This window comes from Macaca fascicularis, chromosome 2, assembly GCF_037993035.2.
Source record: "Macaca fascicularis isolate 582-1 chromosome 2, T2T-MFA8v1.1".
In the NCBI taxonomy this organism is placed as follows: domain Eukaryota; kingdom Metazoa; phylum Chordata; class Mammalia; order Primates; family Cercopithecidae; genus Macaca; species Macaca fascicularis.
In genome coordinates this window covers 134035001-134052934 of record NC_088376.1, presented here as the reverse complement: position 1 = coordinate 134052934, position 17934 = coordinate 134035001, and the positions used below count along the sequence as shown (strand labels likewise).

The following is a 17934-nucleotide window of genomic DNA, read 5'->3' as shown; positions in this document are numbered from 1 at the left end:
CAGCTTCATTCACTCCTTTAACAGATATCCATTCAGCACCTACTCCTTATTCATCATGTCAGTACCAGGATGTGCCATTGGTGCCTATTCCCTGTTACATCTGCATATCCTTGGTGGAAGTTTGGTGGAGGTTTTACCACTGGGAGGAGCTCTTGTGTGATTCTCAGTTTTCAAACGAGGGAACTGGAGGGCAGAGCAGTGAAAGGACTTGCGGGATTCCTGGTTACAAGCCGAGCTGTCATGACAAATGAGGCCTCCCGACACTGCACTCCCAACCCTTCCTATAGAGAAATAGCGCTAGCCCTCAGGAAAAGGAACAGTTATACTCCATTTACATGTTAAGCAGAGAAAGCCACATAGCACATTCTGCAGAGGTTTTTCAGTACACAAAGGATCAACAGGATCTGGGAAACAAAGTTTCCCCTAGGCACTTATTCTTCAAAAAGTTCGGCTGCTAGGGTTTTATTTTTATTAAAAATCTATCTCTCCTGCTACCCATCAAACCTCAAAAGTTATTTTATAGCTTAATGTAATTTTGAAAGTTGTTATATAATTTTAACTATAAATTCTTTTGAAAACATGAGCAGTATGTTGGGGAAAAAGAAATCTAAGAAAAGTGAAATTTAAAAAATGCCAACGCTTACATTTACGTTCATTTTGACAAAAGTATCAAACCATTCATTGGAGGTAGAGTAGTGTTTTCATCAAACGGTGCTGGGACAACATTTAAAAAAACGAAGTTGGACCCCTGACTCATATCATATGCAAAAATTAACTTAAAACAGACCGCAGGCTTAAATGTGAAAGCTAAAGCTATAAAGTTCTAGGAAGCAAACCTAGAAGTAAATCTTTGTTGCCTTGCATTAGGCAATGGTTTCTGAGATGTAACACCAAAAACAGAAGGAACCAAAGAAAAATTATATAAATCGGACCTCATCAGAATTCAAAATGTGCTTTAAAGCACACCGTAAAAAAAAGTAAAAAGACAACCCACAAAACAGGAGTAAATATTTGCAAAAAGACAGCCCAATTAAAAAATAGGCCAAGGCTCTGAATAGACATTTTTCTATAGAAGATACACACGTGGCAGTAAGCACATGAGAATATGTGCAGCCTCATTAATCATTAGGGAAATTCAATCAAAAGCACAATAAGGTACCATTTCCTAGCTGTGAGGATGGCTGGAATAAAGATACACAACAAGTATTCGCAAGGACATGGAGAAATTAGAACCCTGACACGGTGCTGGTGAGAATATAAAGTGCTTTGGAAAGTGGTCTGAAAGTTCTTCCAGATGTCAACCGTAGAGTTACCATAGAACCCAACAATTCAACTTCTAGGTAGATATCCCCTAAAATTGAAAACAGATACTTAAGAGTACATGTATGTACACGTTCATACCAGCAATACTCACAATAGCCAAAATGTGGAAATAACCCAAATGTTCATCAACAGATGAATGGATAAATGTGCTATGTATGTACAATGGAATACTATTCAGTTACAAAAGGAAATAAAGTACTAGTAAATGCTACAGTGTAAACGAATGAACCTCCAAGGATTATGGGAAATGAAAGAAACAAGGCAAAAAAGAACATATACTGTATGATTTCCTTGATGTGAAATGTCCAAAATAGATACACCTCTAGAGACAGAAAGATTAGTGATTGGCGGGGGCTGGGAGTTGGGAGGAAGTGGGGAATGACTGCTAATGGGTACAGGATTTCTTTTGAGGGATGATAAAAATGTTCCAAAAGTAGCTGGTGATGATGGTTATACAACTCCGTGAATATTGAATTATGCACTTTAAATGAGTGCATTGTATGATATGTAAACTATAACTCAGTAAAACTTGAAAAATGTATTTCCACAATTTTGAGTGAGTAGAGAACAACCAACGTAGTCTTCTATAATTTAATTTATCAAATAACATGCCAGTGAAATAAAATACAGTTTATAATCTGGGCAGGATTTCCTTTTTTTGGTGTTTGTGGGGAGGCATAAACCCTAATGGGCACAGATACATGTAGCCTTTTGCTACAGATAAATCGGAAATTTGGAGAGGAGGAAAACAAAGGCAAATTTGGAAAGAGGCAGATTTGGAAAAGGGAAGAAAAATTCAGGGGAAACATAAAAGACAGACATGAGAACTTGGGTCAGTGCACAGGAAAAGCTGGGAATCTGCCTTCAGGTGAAGGGAAAACTGGGATTTCAGTTGGCAGGAAATGGCTTGGCAGATATCAAGGTCACCCTTCGCTTCATCTCCTTCAGAAATTCTTCCCTCTTAGTTACCACAGGGGAAATTAGCTTACAGGACTAACAGTGTAAGGATTACTAAAGACTGCAGACAGCAGAGTTGAGACGTTGTCCTTATTTAGCAGGTGGATTTAATAATTCCAGTTTGAAGCTTTGGTTAAGTAGTGACCTTAGGAATGTAACCATGAAATGTCATAAGGAACCATAACCATTATATAAAATTGTCTCAAAAACTAAGGTCAGTGTTGAAGTGAAGACCTTGGATGGTATACTTTGATGCAGAAAAAAATAAATAGAAGAAAATATCCTACTTAACTGTCATTGAAAATGACACCCTTATACCCTACTGAATATATACTGGATTTGGTATCATGTAACATCAGAAATTATTACATATTTATATGTAATTATACTTTTCATGCAAGTTGGTTCTTTCTAATCTGAAATGCTATCACTATTTTTGTGTTAAAATTATATTTAATTTTTACATATCAAGGATTATCAAGAAAAATTTAAATTAACTGGCTTTTCTCAAATGCATACTATCTGTGTTTTATATATTCAGAATAAAATTAAATAATAGAAAGTGTCATAACGATAGTTTCTCATGTAGCTTTGCATAATTCTGGTCTTTACCTACACGACTTTTTTTTAAAAAGGCAAACACCAGTTGAGTGTATATCCACACAGAAATGAAATAGAACAATATATTTACTGTCTGTTCATTCATAAATCCACCTAACATTTATCAAGCCCATGTTTTTTTGTTTTGTTTTTTTGGTTTTTTTGGGAGACCGTGTCTTGCTCTGTCATCTGTCACCCAGGCTGGAGTGCAGTGGTGCGATCAGGCTCACTGCAACCTCTGCCTTCCAGGTTCAAGTGATTCTCCTGTGTCAGCCTCCTGTGTAGCTGAGATTACAGGTGCCCACCACCACACCTGACTAATTTTTGTATTTTTTAGTAGAGACGGGGTTTCACCATGTTAGCCAGGCAGGTCTCAAACTCCTGACCTTAAATGATTCACACACTTCAGCCTCCCAAAGTGCTGGAATTACAGGCGTGAGCCACCGCGCCTGACCTCAAACTCGTGTTCTGTTGGAGGTACTAAGTTTGTGGAGCTGAAAAAGTGATCCCTGCCCCTAGGAATATTCAACCTGGGAGTTTGTAGTAAAATACACCTTATTAAACAATTGACCCTAAAGTTTTAAAAGTCTAATTTTGGCAAACATGTTTAAGTCTTTTAAAAATAAAACCTATCTATTTTCATCACTGACCCTGGCAGCTTTTCAGAAATGATACTTTACACATTGGTGAGTTTACCCTTGAATAATTTACTTAAATGATTAGGCTTACTGCTTTATTTTACCATCAGATGCCCAGATCATCCTTTTCCCACCATGTTTCATCCTGCAAATGTAGCTCTAAATTAATTCAAGATAGAAACATTATTTTCCTCATTTTTATTTCCCTTCTTGTCTTTTTTGGCACGACCCAAAAGGCAGCAAGAATATAAATGCTTGTTCCACTTTTTTGAGAAAACAGAAAAGCTCCCATTCAGAGGGGCAGCTGGTGTTGTCCAATGATGCTTCATACAGAACGACTGCAAAGCTAAAAGCGAGACCCAGTCACACGTGCAGCGGGTGTGTGGTATTCACTGTGCCACTGTTAAAGCACACGGCAGACTGGAAATCAAGTCCTGCATAGCACTTGATTCTTTTCCTACTGCATACATATATGCAAACACACACATGTGTGCAAAAAAAATTAACAATTGCACAGCAACAGTTCCTACAATGTGCAAAATTAAAACTTCAAAAGATATAAAAAGTATGGTGAAAACTGAGTTGCCCTGCTACTCCTGACTCCCTGTACCCCTCCCCAGAGGCAACAGTTGTTCCAGTTTCTTAGGTATCTTTCCAAAAAGATGCTAGCAAGTCACCTCTGCCAGCTTGTTCTCTCTCCTTCCAAAGCCAAACACTTTGTGTCAGACAATTGTGTATTTAAAAGTGTCCAGTTTTATGTTAAACATGAAAAGCAAATGACAATAGTGTGTCCAGTATGTTACCATTTTCTAAAATAATAACGTGTTAGAAGAGAAATGCAATGTAAACCAGAATGGTAAATGATGCCTAGGTTGGGGTGTGGGGGTGCACTTCCTTCAGGAGCCACTGCAGTTTAATATGTGAACCTGTAAAAACAAGAGCATGTAATCTTTTCATAATAAATAAATTTTTTAACTGAGAGACAGATTCACAAACGGTCTTCTGAATGTGTAAATGTACCCGTGTGTGAAGAGTATGAGTTTCTTTAGACTTCGGTTACAACTGGTTGCCTTCTAAGGCCCTAGTGAGTCTTTATCTGCCCTTTGAAGTAGTGATAACAAGTTGAACTAAAAGTAAATTCTTAGACGTGAATAGTTTTTTTTCAGATCTTGGATCCTTCATAAGTAAGTTAACTAAAAACAGGATGGGGAACAGCAAACATCGTGTTAAATTCTACACATTTTATTTAGAGTCCAAAACCCTGCTAGTCAATGCATATTATTATTTTCTCTTGTATTATTATTTTCAGAACACCGCCAGCTTAACCCAGGAAGCACAGCCGTTTAACCATTTATAGTTCTAACTAGTAATACTGATTTTTCATCCTAACTAGTTCAGGCTCCTTGTTTCCAAATAGAAAAAATTCACACACAATATGTATACTGGCTAAGAATGTACTCGGCATGTAGCATTTTTCAAGAGCAACTTGATAGAATATTCACAGTGTTAAATTTTGGTACTCATTAATTGAGTGATTCTGTTTCTCTGAATGTGTCTTCTGGTAGCAGTCAGTTGTGATACATTGGGATGTTTAAGCTGGTACATTTTATTTCTGACATTATTTACAAATATAACAAACATGAAGAGAAACTCAACGTCCAAAATAGAGGAATGGTTAAATTTTGGCCTATAATTAGAGTTAAGATGGCATGCAATGGACTATTACCCATCAGTAAGTAAGATTTTTGAAGATGAGTTGAGAACATGAGAAAGTATTTACACAATTATGTTAAATGTAAAAGAATGATATAAATATTCATGCCTTACCTTATCAAGTGTGTGTGTACTTGAAGGTAGTTTTTTTTCTTTTCAGGATTTTCAAGTTTTCTACAACAAAAATATTTTACTCTTTTAAAGTTACAAGAATAATCTCAAAATTGCTAAAGAAAATAATTATTAAAGTTGGGATATTTTTCTTTTCTTTTTAAGCTGTGGATTAAGTTTTCTTTTTAAATGATTTTCTTCCCCCTTAGAATATCTGAGAATTCTACTGTTGAAGTATTCTTTCATTTGTAATACTGTTAATAAATTTTTAAAATTCTTTTTTCATACTATCTATTTTATTCATTCACAGATCTGAAGATGAACACAAATAGGTAGTAATTCTTTCCTTGAGTCCAATGCAGTTTTACCCTCTTAACTGCTTAGAGAATATCCTTTTATTGTTTAGCTTTATAAATCTCACTATAGCTACTTGAGTTCCCTTGCTGTCTTCCTTTCTTGTATGAGGGGCACCTTTCTGTATTTTTACAAGTTATTTTTCTACCTTTTAAAAATTTTTTCTTTTGTTTTTTGTTTTTTTGTTTTTTAATTCCAAGACCTATTTTCTGTGTTAGGACAAAATAGCTTGTTATTATCTTTAAATTGTTTTAGATTTCCAGCAAAATTATTCAAAAGTCATAGGGAGACGTAGTGATCTTTGATCAGATGTAGTTCTGTGTGTCTGTGTGTTTACTTTCGAAGCTTCTTGGTTTGTGTTCGTAATACACTTACTGTGGATTGTCTAAGTCAGGGACAAGTGGCGTTTGTGTACATCTGCTCTATGAATGTAAATTGATAAGATACATGAATATACATCCTGATGGCAATATGAAATGAAATACAGGCCTCTTGTGTGTGTGTGCGCGTGCATGTGTGTGCGCGCACGTGTGTGTGCTTGTGTAATCATCGTTCACTGTGCTTGAAGTTCAGAGTCAGGCAGAGACAGTCGAGTAAGTTTGCAAAATAGCCCTTCCCGGGAAGGGAATGCACTTGAGTACGAAACAGAACTCTCAATGTTAGTTTTACATTTCTATCTGATGGAATTTAAGGTTATGGAAACAACTGTAAAAATAATTTGTCTGAAAGAAGTCTGGATGCAGAAATATAATAGAGAAAATATTTGAGAATATGGTTCATCAGCGAGTGCAACAGATACTGTTCCCCGAGCACCACATGGTGCGGATCAAAGCATCCCATGACTTGGATCCGTGTGGCCAGATCATTACGTATTGATTGGAACCCCACTGGAGGATTAACCCCTTCGTGTTCATGCCACATTTTCTCTCACTCTTGGTGTTAGGAATTTTAGGAATATAATCATCTTGCCATTATTAGCTTTTAAAAAAAAGGAATCATCTGCTTGGATACATTTGTCTTGCTAAATTATTTTGGTATTATTCTAAATTATTTAATTGTACTCTTTGCTAGATAAAATTAACTTGGGAAAAAATACGTGATTATATGAAAGCAGTTTCTGGGGGAAGGGAAGGAAGAAAATGGGTAATATTCCTTGTAGATATAGCAAGAGAATCTCAAAATCAAGTACAGATTTTGTAATTTTCATTATGTAGATTAAATAAGTTCTAGCTTTTTAAAGACTCCTTCGCAGTCTGAGTAAAGAGCTTCGCATCTAACAAAAGCCTGTCAAACACTTTTTCGTACATAGATGTACATTTCTAACATTTGACTAAATACATTTAGGTACAATTTAATTCTTGCTCTTAGCAAACAATGCAGAATTAATTAGTCAATTACACGGGATGGGGGAAATCACAGATTTGTCTTGTCCACATTTGGCCATGTGGGCTCCTCCTGCCTTTTTTATCCTCGTCTGGTGGAATGGTTCTTGGCAGCAAATTCATTCTCTGGTCTTCTGTGTGTTTTCTTTCAGTTTGTCCCATGAGGAGCACCCCCATAGCCATCCTCTCTATGGACATGGTGTATGCAAGTGGCCAGGCTGTGAAGCAGTGTGCGAAGATTTCCAATCATTTCTAAAGTAAGAATGATTTTATTTTGTTTTCTTCTTTTACACAGCCAGCACCTCCCACTGTTCATGCTTTGCTCATAAAATGCCTTTTTGATGGAGAGTTTCACTTCAACCCTTTGAGAGTGGACTCTAAATCACAAGGTCTAGCGCACTGTCATAGGAATAGTTACAAAATCTATTGAGGGTTGTACTACAATGGGAAAAAGACTTACATCCAAAGGCGTAAGTCTCAGTTAGAGCCCGTATTTACCCATTTTTCAGAATGACAAGGATTTAAAAAGAAAAAAATGATCCCAGTATTAAACTTGCAGTTATTTAGCGCTTACTTTTATCTTGTCCTTACATATAAAATCAATAACATATGCACTATACATAAAAATATATATATATTTTTGTTGTTGTTGGAGGTGTCATCTTTTTTTTATATTATACTTTAAGTTCTAGGGTACATGTGCACAACGTGCAGGTTTGTTACATATGTATACATGTGCCATGTTGGTGTGCTGCACCCATTAACTCGCGATTTACATTACGTTTATCTCCTAATGCTATCCCTCCCCCCTTCCCCCACCCCACAACAGGCCCCAGTGTGTGATGTTCCCCTTCCTGTGTCCAAGTGTTCTCATTGTTCAGTTCCCACCTATGAGTGAGAACATGTAGTGTTTGGTTTTCTGTCCTTGCTATAGTTTGCTCAGAATGATGGTTTCCAGCTTCATCCATGTCCCTACAAAGGACGTGAACTCATCCTTTTTTATGGCTGCGTAGTATTCCATGTTGTATATGTGCCACGTTTTCTTAATCCAGTCTATCATTGATGGACATTTGGGTTGGTTCCAAGTCTTTGTTATTGTGAATAGTGCTGCAGTAAACACGGGTGTATGTGTGTCTTTATAGCAGCATGGTTTATAAACCTTTGGGTATATACCCAGTAATTGGATGGCTGGGTCAAATGGTATTTCCAGTTCTAGATCCTTGAGGAATCGCCACACTGTCTTCCACAATGGTTGAACTAGTTTACAGTCCCACCAACAGTGTAAAAGTATTCCTATTTCTCCACATCCTCTCCAGCACCTGTTGTTTCCTGAATTTTTAATGATCGCCATTCTAACTGGTGTGAGATGGTATCTCATTGTGGTTTTGATTTGCATTTCTCTGATGACCAGTGATGATGAGCATTTTTTCATGTGTCTGTTGGCTGCATAAATGTCTTCTTTTGAGAAGTGTCTGTTCATATCCTTCACCCACTTTTTGATGGGGTTGTTTGATTTTTTTTCTTGTGGATTTGTTTAAGTTCTTTGTAGATTCTGGATATTAGCCCTTTGTCAGATGGGTAGATTGTAAAAATTTTCTCTCATTCTGTAGGCTGCCTGTTCACTCTGACGGTAGTTTCTTTTGCTGTGCAGAAGCTCTTTAGTTTAATTAGATCGCATTTGTCAAATTTGGCTTTTGTTGCCATTGCTTTTGGTGTGTTAGTCATGAAGTCCTTGCCCATGCCTGTGGCCTGAATGGTAATGCCTAGGTTTTCTTCTAGGGTTTTTATGATTTTAGGTCTAACGTTTAAGTCTTTAATCCATATTGAATTAATTTTTGTATAAGGTGTAAGGAAGGGATCCAGTTTCAGCTTTCTACATATGGCTAGCCAGTTTTCCCAGCACCATTTATTAAATAGGGAATCCTTTCCCCATTTCTTGTTTTTGTCAGGTTTGTCAAAGATCTGATGGTTGTAGATGTGTGGTATTATTTCTGAGGGCTCTGTTCTGTTCCATTGGTCTGTATCTCTTATTTTGGTACCAGTACCATGCTGTTTTGGTTACTGTAGCCTTGTAGTATAGTTTGAAGTCAGGTAGCATGATGCCTCCAGCTTTGTTCTTTTTGCTTAGGAATGTCTTGGCAATGCGCACTCTTTTTTGGTTCCATATGAACTTTAAAGTAGTTTTTTCCAATTCTGTGAAGAAAGTAATTGGTAGCTTCATGGGGATGGCATTGAATCTATAAATTACCTTGGGCAGTATGGCCATTTTCATGATATTAATTCTTCCTATCCATGAGCTTGGAATGTTCTTCCATTTGTTTGTGTCCTCTTATTTCGTTGAGCAGTGGTTTGCAGTTCTTGAAGAGGTCCTTCACATCCCTTGTAAGTTGGATTCCTAGGTATTTTATTCACTTTGAAGCAATTGCATGTGCACTATATTTTTATATAATTGGTGACAATTACTGGCCAATTGCAGCTTGGTGATTGGACCCATTCTTTATTATACATTTGACTTTATAAATGTAGAAAGTGGATGCCGAGGAAAGCTAACAATTTGATTCTTAACTTCCTATATTGATATCGACTTATGTTCGGGTTCTTGTCCTTACACGGAGAGTGGAGTAACTTTAATTTCTACTGTTAAGTATGACTAAAACCTGGGTTGGCCCATTTGAAGCTGTAAACCTATAAAGCATCACTGTAAGGAAATATATTAATCTCATAGCTGAAGTGAAATGCTTCTATGCTACTCCTTACCTGTGTTACCTTGTCAGTTAAAAAAAAAATTTTTAGACCAAACTGCCCTGCATTTTTGTATCATATAAATATATTCATAATATCATTGAATCATTAATTATGAATTCAATATGTTACATGATATAGACATGTAATCAAACATATGCACATGTATACCTATAATCAAACATATGCACATGTAAACCTATAAATATATTCATAATATCATTGAATCATTAATTATGAATTCAATATGTTACATATTATAGACATGTAATCAAACATATGCACATGTATAACTATAACATATGCCCATGTGTACATCTGGGTGTGTGATGGTTTACAAATTGGTTGTTGGGGACCATCTCCTTCTAGCTTTTCTCTCTCATTCAAGCCCCAGGGAAACAGAGGTGAGCTGATTTATGTGCAAGACTCCAGTTTTGTGTGGTCTTTATATTGTTAGAACAGTGTGTGTATCTATCTTCATGAACCTAGATACAAATATTGTAATAAAGCCATCCTTAGAGAGATATCTAGTGTTACCTGCAAGCAGTTTTGGTGAATATAAATTTTTGGTTAATGAATGGAAGCCTGTGAATCTGTTTCATAGCTTACTTGCCTCAGTATTATACTCTGAGAGCAGTATGTGGTCACTGAAAACTTAAGTACTTAAAAATATTTTAAAAGAGATGTCCAAAATTGCTTCTAAATATGAACAATCAAGATCAGCAATGCTTTATTTTAAATTAAGCAACAACCCTTTACAATTATTATTATTCAGATTAGTGATCGTGGGCTTTGTTTTGTTTAGAAATCACTCACTATAGAATCTTAGTTTTGTTCTTTCCTGATCAATTACCTAATCATATTTATATAATGAGAGAAAAAGAATTTGGCAGAGCAACTTTTAAATTCTGATTTTTTCTGTACACCAGTGCTAGGTTTGATAAATATCTTGGTGCCGATTTCTTCCATCTATAGAATGGCTAATAAACATCTGTAAATATGACTTATTGTTATAAAGTCTCTAGAACTCTAAAATTGCTATCCACAAGCTCAGGGACATATATCAGTTTTAGAGTCAGAAAGGGAAATGACAGTTTCTAGACCCATTTTAAACATTTTGTTAATGGCTAAAATATTCCTACCCTAAAAATTCCTCAAATCATAGGTTCGTTTGTTATGTGAGCTGACAATTAGGTTATATTTATTAGGAGATTATCCCAAAAAGGAGAGAGAATAATTTTAGTATTAAAGAAAATAAAGATCATTAGAATTGGGGCCTAGATTCAATTCCTATAAAAAAGCCCATTTCTCTTCTAAAGGTATTAGGAGTCTGGCACTTGTATAGGAAACCACCTATCAATTATTTATTGTGGTTTTGCACATGACACGACATGTTCTCAGTTCCTGTTTGCTCAGTGGAATTGGAATGCCCACTATCAATCTGCAACTGTTGCTTGGTTACTTCCTGGTACTTACTTATTGACTTATATTTGTAAGATGACTTTTGTTTGTAAGTTACAGAAACCCAACTTAAATTGGCTTAAGTGAAAAAAATAAATAAGTGAGGGATGATAATTGGCCCCTATAGCTAGGAAGTCCAGTGGTACAGCTGGCTTCAAGCATGGCTAGATCCTAATATTTAACCAAGGCTTTTGGAGTATTAATTGTCCATTAGTTCTGTTTTTGTGTGTTGCCTTCATTTGGGGGCTGTTTCCAAGTGGAACTGAAGAGGACAGATTTATCAGTCCCACAGTGTGTCTCTTTTCCTGTAGCGCCAGACAAAGCCCTAGGGAGACTGTCATTGGCCCAGATTGAGTCATGTGTTCTAGCTTTGAGCCAATCACAATGACATCCCCAGACTTGCATTACATGCTGCCTCCAGAACAGAGGGAGATGTTCACCCCACGTGAACCACATGGGGGCTAGGGATGAGAGAGTTGGTTCAAGAATGTAAAAATGAATATAGTCAAGTAGCAAAGGGAGAGCAAATGCTGAGTAAGAAGAAACTCCCCTAGATGCTTTCCTGAGTTACACACTGACTGGTTGTATGTAACAAATTCAGGATTTCAACATGATTTTAACTCTTTCCTCTACAACATGATTTTAACTCTTGGAAATTCAGAGTTGTCTTCAGGTATCAGGATCTTGCCTGGTGCAGTGGAAAATAAGTTAGTCTTTTTGTAGATTCACGTCTCCCACTTCTCTGTTCAGTCTAAAGGGAAATCAAATTGGCCTTGATGAAACCAACTTTGTTTTCCATTGAACCGAACTGAAAGAAGCTAGCAAACTTCTGTGGTTCAAATAAAAACCACCTGGCTTCTTTGAATGATGTCACTGGGAGGGGGGTGGGGGTCATTGTCATCAGAGAGTGATGCATCGAGTACTTTGCTCAGATTGCTGGATTCATAGATCCTGAAAGCATCTTCAGTTGCTTCAGTGGACCAAAAGTTTTCTAGTCTACGCTTCTCTTCAGTTGTCCCTCTCTTTTTAGAAGGGATTTCTTATGGTTTAGGCAAGTTGATAGCAGTGTTGCTTGAATTCTCCTTGGTATTCTTACTTAATAAAGGTAGCATTGCTTTGACCTCGATTTAAGTGTTACTTCATAGATTTTTTTTTTCTTTTTTACCTACTTTCTATTCCCTTGATTTTACACTCCTCTAGTAATAGTTTATAATTAAATAGTGCTGAACCTTAAAACAGGCATAGTGCCGAAATGCTTCACCTATATTAACTCATTTAATCCTCACAAACAGCGTATGCTAGTATTGTAGTAGTATTCCCAGCATACAGTTAAGGAAACTAAAGCCCAGAGAGGTTAAGTGATTTACCCAAGGTCACACACTAATAAGAGGTGGAGCCAAGGTCCAAACCCAGGCAGTCTGGCTTCAGAAGACTTATTCTGAACTGCTGCATTATATAGCCTGGTTAGAGGCAGCACTTTTTATGGACAGTTTGCTTTCTACTTGGCAATGGATGTAAAGAAAGTTTTGGAGAAAGGTTGACTGGGTAGTGAAGACACTATTAATATGTTCTTTGAACCAACCACATGTCATCTGAGCCTCAGTATCAGCACATGTGATTTGGGATGTTAACCACTTTTTAGGGTTGTTAGAATTAAAAGGTACACCAGGCAAGACACGGGTGGCTTGCCCCTGCAATCCCAATGCATTGGGAAGCTAAGGTGGGAGGATTTCTTGACGCCAAGAGTGTGAGACCAGCCTGGTCAACATAGCAAGACCCTGTCTCTGCCAAAAAAAAAAAAAATCAACTGGGTGCCGTGGCATGTGCCCATAGTCTTAGCTACTTGGGAAGCTAAGGTGGGAGGCTCACTTCAGCCCAGAAGTTTGAGGCCGCAGTGAGTTATGATCATGCCACTGTACTGCGGCCTGGGTAACAAAGCAAAACCTTGTCTCTAAAAATTAAATAAATGAATGAATAAATAAAAGGTACGTCATATAAACCGCCTAGCCCATACTGGGCACTCTTTAAAAGCATTAGAACCTCTTAACCTTACTTAGATATATTTATATTTCAAGGATGGGTAATTTTAAATATCCAAAAATTTCCGACCTTCTACCTAGGAAGAGGAGTTGTGACTATACGAAGCGTTGATCTATCAGAAGAAATTGTTCTGTAATAGAATGTTTTAATCAGAGACTTCTGGTAAAAAGTCCCACACAGAGGGGACAGCATGGCACATTTTTTCCATGAAGGGGCAGGCAGTAAATATTTTCAGCATTGCAGTCTATACAGTCTCTGTCACAGCAACTCGACTCAGCTCTGCCATTGGGGTACAAAAGCAGCCGTTGACCATGCATAAGGAACAAGGAACGAGTATGACTGTGTCCCTTGGACCACGGTTTGCTCTGTAGCATTTTTGCTTTCACCAACATGTTTTTTAGCTGAGGAATGCATTTGTGGCCCCGGAAATAGCTATCCAGGGTTATGTTAGCTTGGATTCACAGAACCCTCAAGTTAGTCATATTTGGGGGCAGGTATCCATGTGTGTCATGCCCCATGATTTCATTGACCAACCATGGTTTTTATACTTCCTCGATCTTGGGTTCTTCCACCCAGTTTTTAGGGTTCAGACTCAGGGAGAGGAAGTGATTTTGCCAGGTAACAGCTTTCTGGTCTTCTGCAGCTCCAAATTAATAAGCTGTAACTGTTACAGAGGCCAAGCTTGGTTCTTCAGGATAAAAATCCCATCTGTCAATACTGTGCCACTGTTAACAGACAGAGGGGTTCATAAAAAAGAGAGGTGGCAGGGGGAACTCACGGGTCGAAAACTGAAGCATATTTTTTTCCCTCCCGAGGAAGAAATATCCTAAGTGTTGGTAAATCAGAACCAGAGATTTGACACTTTTCTGTGATCATTCTGCAGCGTTTGTTCCCAAGGTGAGGTATACCACAGGGCCCTTGATTTCAAAGATAAATACTGTACAAATAACCATCCTGTTGTCTTTCCCTCACCGCCAACAGAGGGACGCTTTATCAGAATCAGCAGATACCCAGTCTATTGTACGCATTTATTTCCCTGTTTCTTCTGAAAACAACTTGCAGTTTTAGTGTTGTTGTTGTTTTTTAATCTATCAACCATGAGTTATCATGTGACTGTTGCATTTGTTAGCGCTAACTGATAGCAGCAGGTGCTCGTGCTAACTCTAATGAAATCGTCCAGCCCTGCATTGCTTGGAATCCTCCGATAACAGAAAAACAAAAACAAGTCCCGTATCATCCAGAGAGGTGAAACTCATCAGCGTTCTTCCATCCTCTCCCCACTTGAGTCCTTTTTTTTTCTCTCTTCTTTTCAAACCAGGTGAAAGACACAATCTTTACTAGTAAAAACGTGGATCTGTAATTCTTCCCTTTCCTACCCCTCCCTTTTTTTAATGCTCATATAATGCATTGGCAAAATGAGGAGAAGATTTGAAGGTTAAACCCTGACCACATTTCCCTGCTTTTAACTTAGAGTGTAAAATCAGACGCAGGCCCATAGTTTCACAAACATCAGGTACTCTTATGTGCTTGTGGGAAAATGTTCCCATTTCCCCTAGTTTTTCTTTTAGGTAGCCACTTGTATAACATCTACTAAAAGTATCCTTTGTATCCTTGGTTAGTATCCTATTTGAAAAGAATTTTTTTCTTTTGGTGATTTCTCACGGAGAAAAACTCCATGCAAAACAAAACAAAAATTCCCTTGCTTGTTAGTCAGATGTATGTAATTTCTGAAAGCCAAAATAAACTATGTGCTCTAATGGAAGACAGAGAAATGCTGAAAAAGATGCCCAGAGATGGAACTTTGACCCTTTCCAAAAGGTCGAAAGCTGTAGACAGTAGAGGACATTTCATTGGTAATTTGCTTTTTAAAATTTTTTTTCTGTAAATTTTACTTTTCAAAACTGTGAAGAGTTTTATGTGAAAGAAACTACTAAGTGTGCTCTGTAATGTTTTCACAAGTGTTTTTATCATGGTAACATCTTGTTTACTTTAGTTCCCTGCCTAAAACTACTTGGAACATGTTAAGAAAACATTTCAAGAAAGCCTCGACAAAGAGGCTTTTGTTTAACAGCCACCATGAGGCAGCATGGATCACAAAGGTGTTAACTTTCAGCCCCTTAAGCACTTCCACATGAAATTCCAGCAACTATGTTTGTGGTTTTGGAAAAACAAAGTGTATGTTAAAGAAACCAGGTATATGCTAATACATGTCGAAGGAGGCCGGATATCATAAATTGTTTCAAACCCATTTGTGGCTCTCAGCTTGCACGCCTGAATGTTCTGCAGTGAAATTACCTCTAGTTAGTGCAGGAGACTTCAGCCATGTAGAGGGAATAGCTGTCTATAATTGTGGATGTATGCAAATCAAATTCCAGCCTCACAATTTAAATCTCAAGAAGATGAGGATGAAAATTTTCCCCATCAGATCTGAGGTGACAAGTCTTTGAGTATTGCAAAATGAGCTGTATATTTTTATGAATTTGACTTTTCTACTTATCATGCATTTTTTATTGGTTTTAGAAAAATAAAAATAGGGTGTTACCAAAAACAATTTTTTTCCCTTTCAATGTGTCTTTTTTAACCTTTCTGACATTGCTCAGGAGTTCAAGACCTTTCTTCGTACTCGAAGAGGTCAAAGTGGCCTAAATACCACAGTGCCCTCTAGTGATATATAGAATATTAGATAGAAAAGTTTAGACAAGTTTGCCAAAGATAACAGGCCCAGTGCCACCACTTTGCTCAAAAGGAAGCAAATAACATTTGAACGCATTTTTTTTTCAACAAACAGATTTTAGTTAGAAATGCAAATTAAATTTAAATTTTTCTTGTCGGCTTTGAAAACATTGGAAAATTTTTTGAATGTCTACTTATGCAATTAATTCTACATATAACTGCATATGTGCATGCGGTACATCTATATCACTGTAGATGCATTGTTGAGTGTTCTTATATTTTAAGAGCCATTGGTTAGCTTAGGTATTTCATGTGATCATTTCCGGCATGTAATTAGAAGGCATTACTTAAAAGACAGGGATCATCTTTGCTCCATACTTTTATTGACACTGTCTACCATATTATGGCCATGTCTAAATGGTAAAATTTATTATTAGCAATAGTGTCACAAAAGTCTGAGACAGCGATTTTCCTTTCAATAAAAGTAGTTAAAAACCTTTTAGAAAATCCATAATTTTGATTGCTGGTACTTCATAAATGTATAACTGGTACTTTTTAGCTGTCTCTTTAGGGAAAAATGAGTTTTATCACCTGCGGTACCTGGGTTAATGAAATTGTGTGTTGGAATTTAGCCAGGATGAAAGATGAGATCATTCCAAGACACTAATATTGGCAACAGGTCTCATAAAAAGCTCTGACTCTTGAGTGAAGTATCATTAGATTTTTTTTATTATTATTATTTTATTTAAATTGAGAGATTAAGTTAGTTGTCATTTTCAAAGTTTCTGTACTAGCGAGATTCTCATTTGGCATTACGTTCAAAACTCAGTGACCTAAAAACCTGTACGGAGCCAAGAGAAACAGAGAAATGTCCATCAGTGCCTAGTACAAGAATTTCTTTGCTTCACATTTCAACTCCAGTTCCTGTTCAGCCCTTTACAAATCACGACTCTCAGCTCAAATTTGAAATAATGCTGCCTTTTTCCCCCGTGTTCCTCCTGTGTTTGATTGTTTGTGGATATTAGCTGTCCAGGAAATCCCATACTTACAGATATAAATCCAGAATGATCTTGTTTTTCCGCAGCCAGCCCAGGATGTATTAGACAGTTATGATGATTTGTTAATTTTTGTGACCTGTATTTATTTTATGTGTGCTGTATACTTCGAGGCTGGAATCAGCTGTTGAAATGGTCTCCGTCTCTCACAGACAGAAAGGAAGCGCTCTACTTTTCCTTTTCTGCTTTGGATTTTCTTGCTTTATTTTTGGAAGGTTTTTTAAATCTCTTCATGTCTGCTTTTTATGCGCTTCTTCCATATGGTGATAAACAAGAGGTACATTGTGTTTGATAGACTTAAACTCAATCCTATCAAGGGTGGGTCTTTGGAGATGCGTGAACAGAGTCACATTCTTTCCAAATGTGTTTTCCATCCTTGATGTGTCTTGACTGTGTAATTCTATTCTCGTTTTTATGGTGATATACATTTCCCCCAAATAATATATTAATCCTCAGATTTAATATGTGTTTCGATAGAATTCTGCCTATTACAGATAAGAAAATTGTATTATAGTCTTGAAGAAGAATAAAAATCAACTGAGGTTAGCATTATTTTTTTTCTCTTATACTCACCCTCATAAAGAGCACTGCTTATGATTCTGTTTTATTTTTATTATTATTATTTTTTTAATCCGGTATTTGTTTCTCTCCACCTCTGATTCAGTTTCTATTCACAGAGACCCACTACTGCTCCTGAGTCTCAGTGTCAACTCACTGGCTAAGAGATGCTGCCAGTTTTTGATGTCTCAACTTAGGATGGTTATAGAATAATGGAAACTAGGGCAGTCTACCAAAAAATTAAAGAAAAAGTAATAAAAATTCAATCCTACCAAACAACCTATATTTATAGTAGCCTGTTGTTTTTATAGCTGTATTTTAGCAAGA

At 36.9% G+C, this 17934-nt stretch overlaps 1 protein-coding gene across 50 annotated transcripts in view; it reads left to right on the top strand.

Annotated features, from left to right (window-relative positions):
• The window catches only part of FOXP1 (forkhead box P1), a 632383-nt gene that overhangs the window by 564733 nt on the left and 49716 nt on the right, over positions 1–17934 (top strand). For all 50 annotated transcript variants that reach the window (XR_012431355.1, XR_012431353.1, XR_012431354.1 and 47 more), the window contains one exon: positions 7231–7335. Coding sequence is in view for 46 of the 50 variants with exons in the window: in XM_065539493.1 (XP_065395565.1) it covers positions 7231–7335 (105 nt within the window). In the remaining 4 variants the exon portion in view is untranslated. The remainder of the gene's footprint in view (positions 1–7230; positions 7336–17934) is intronic.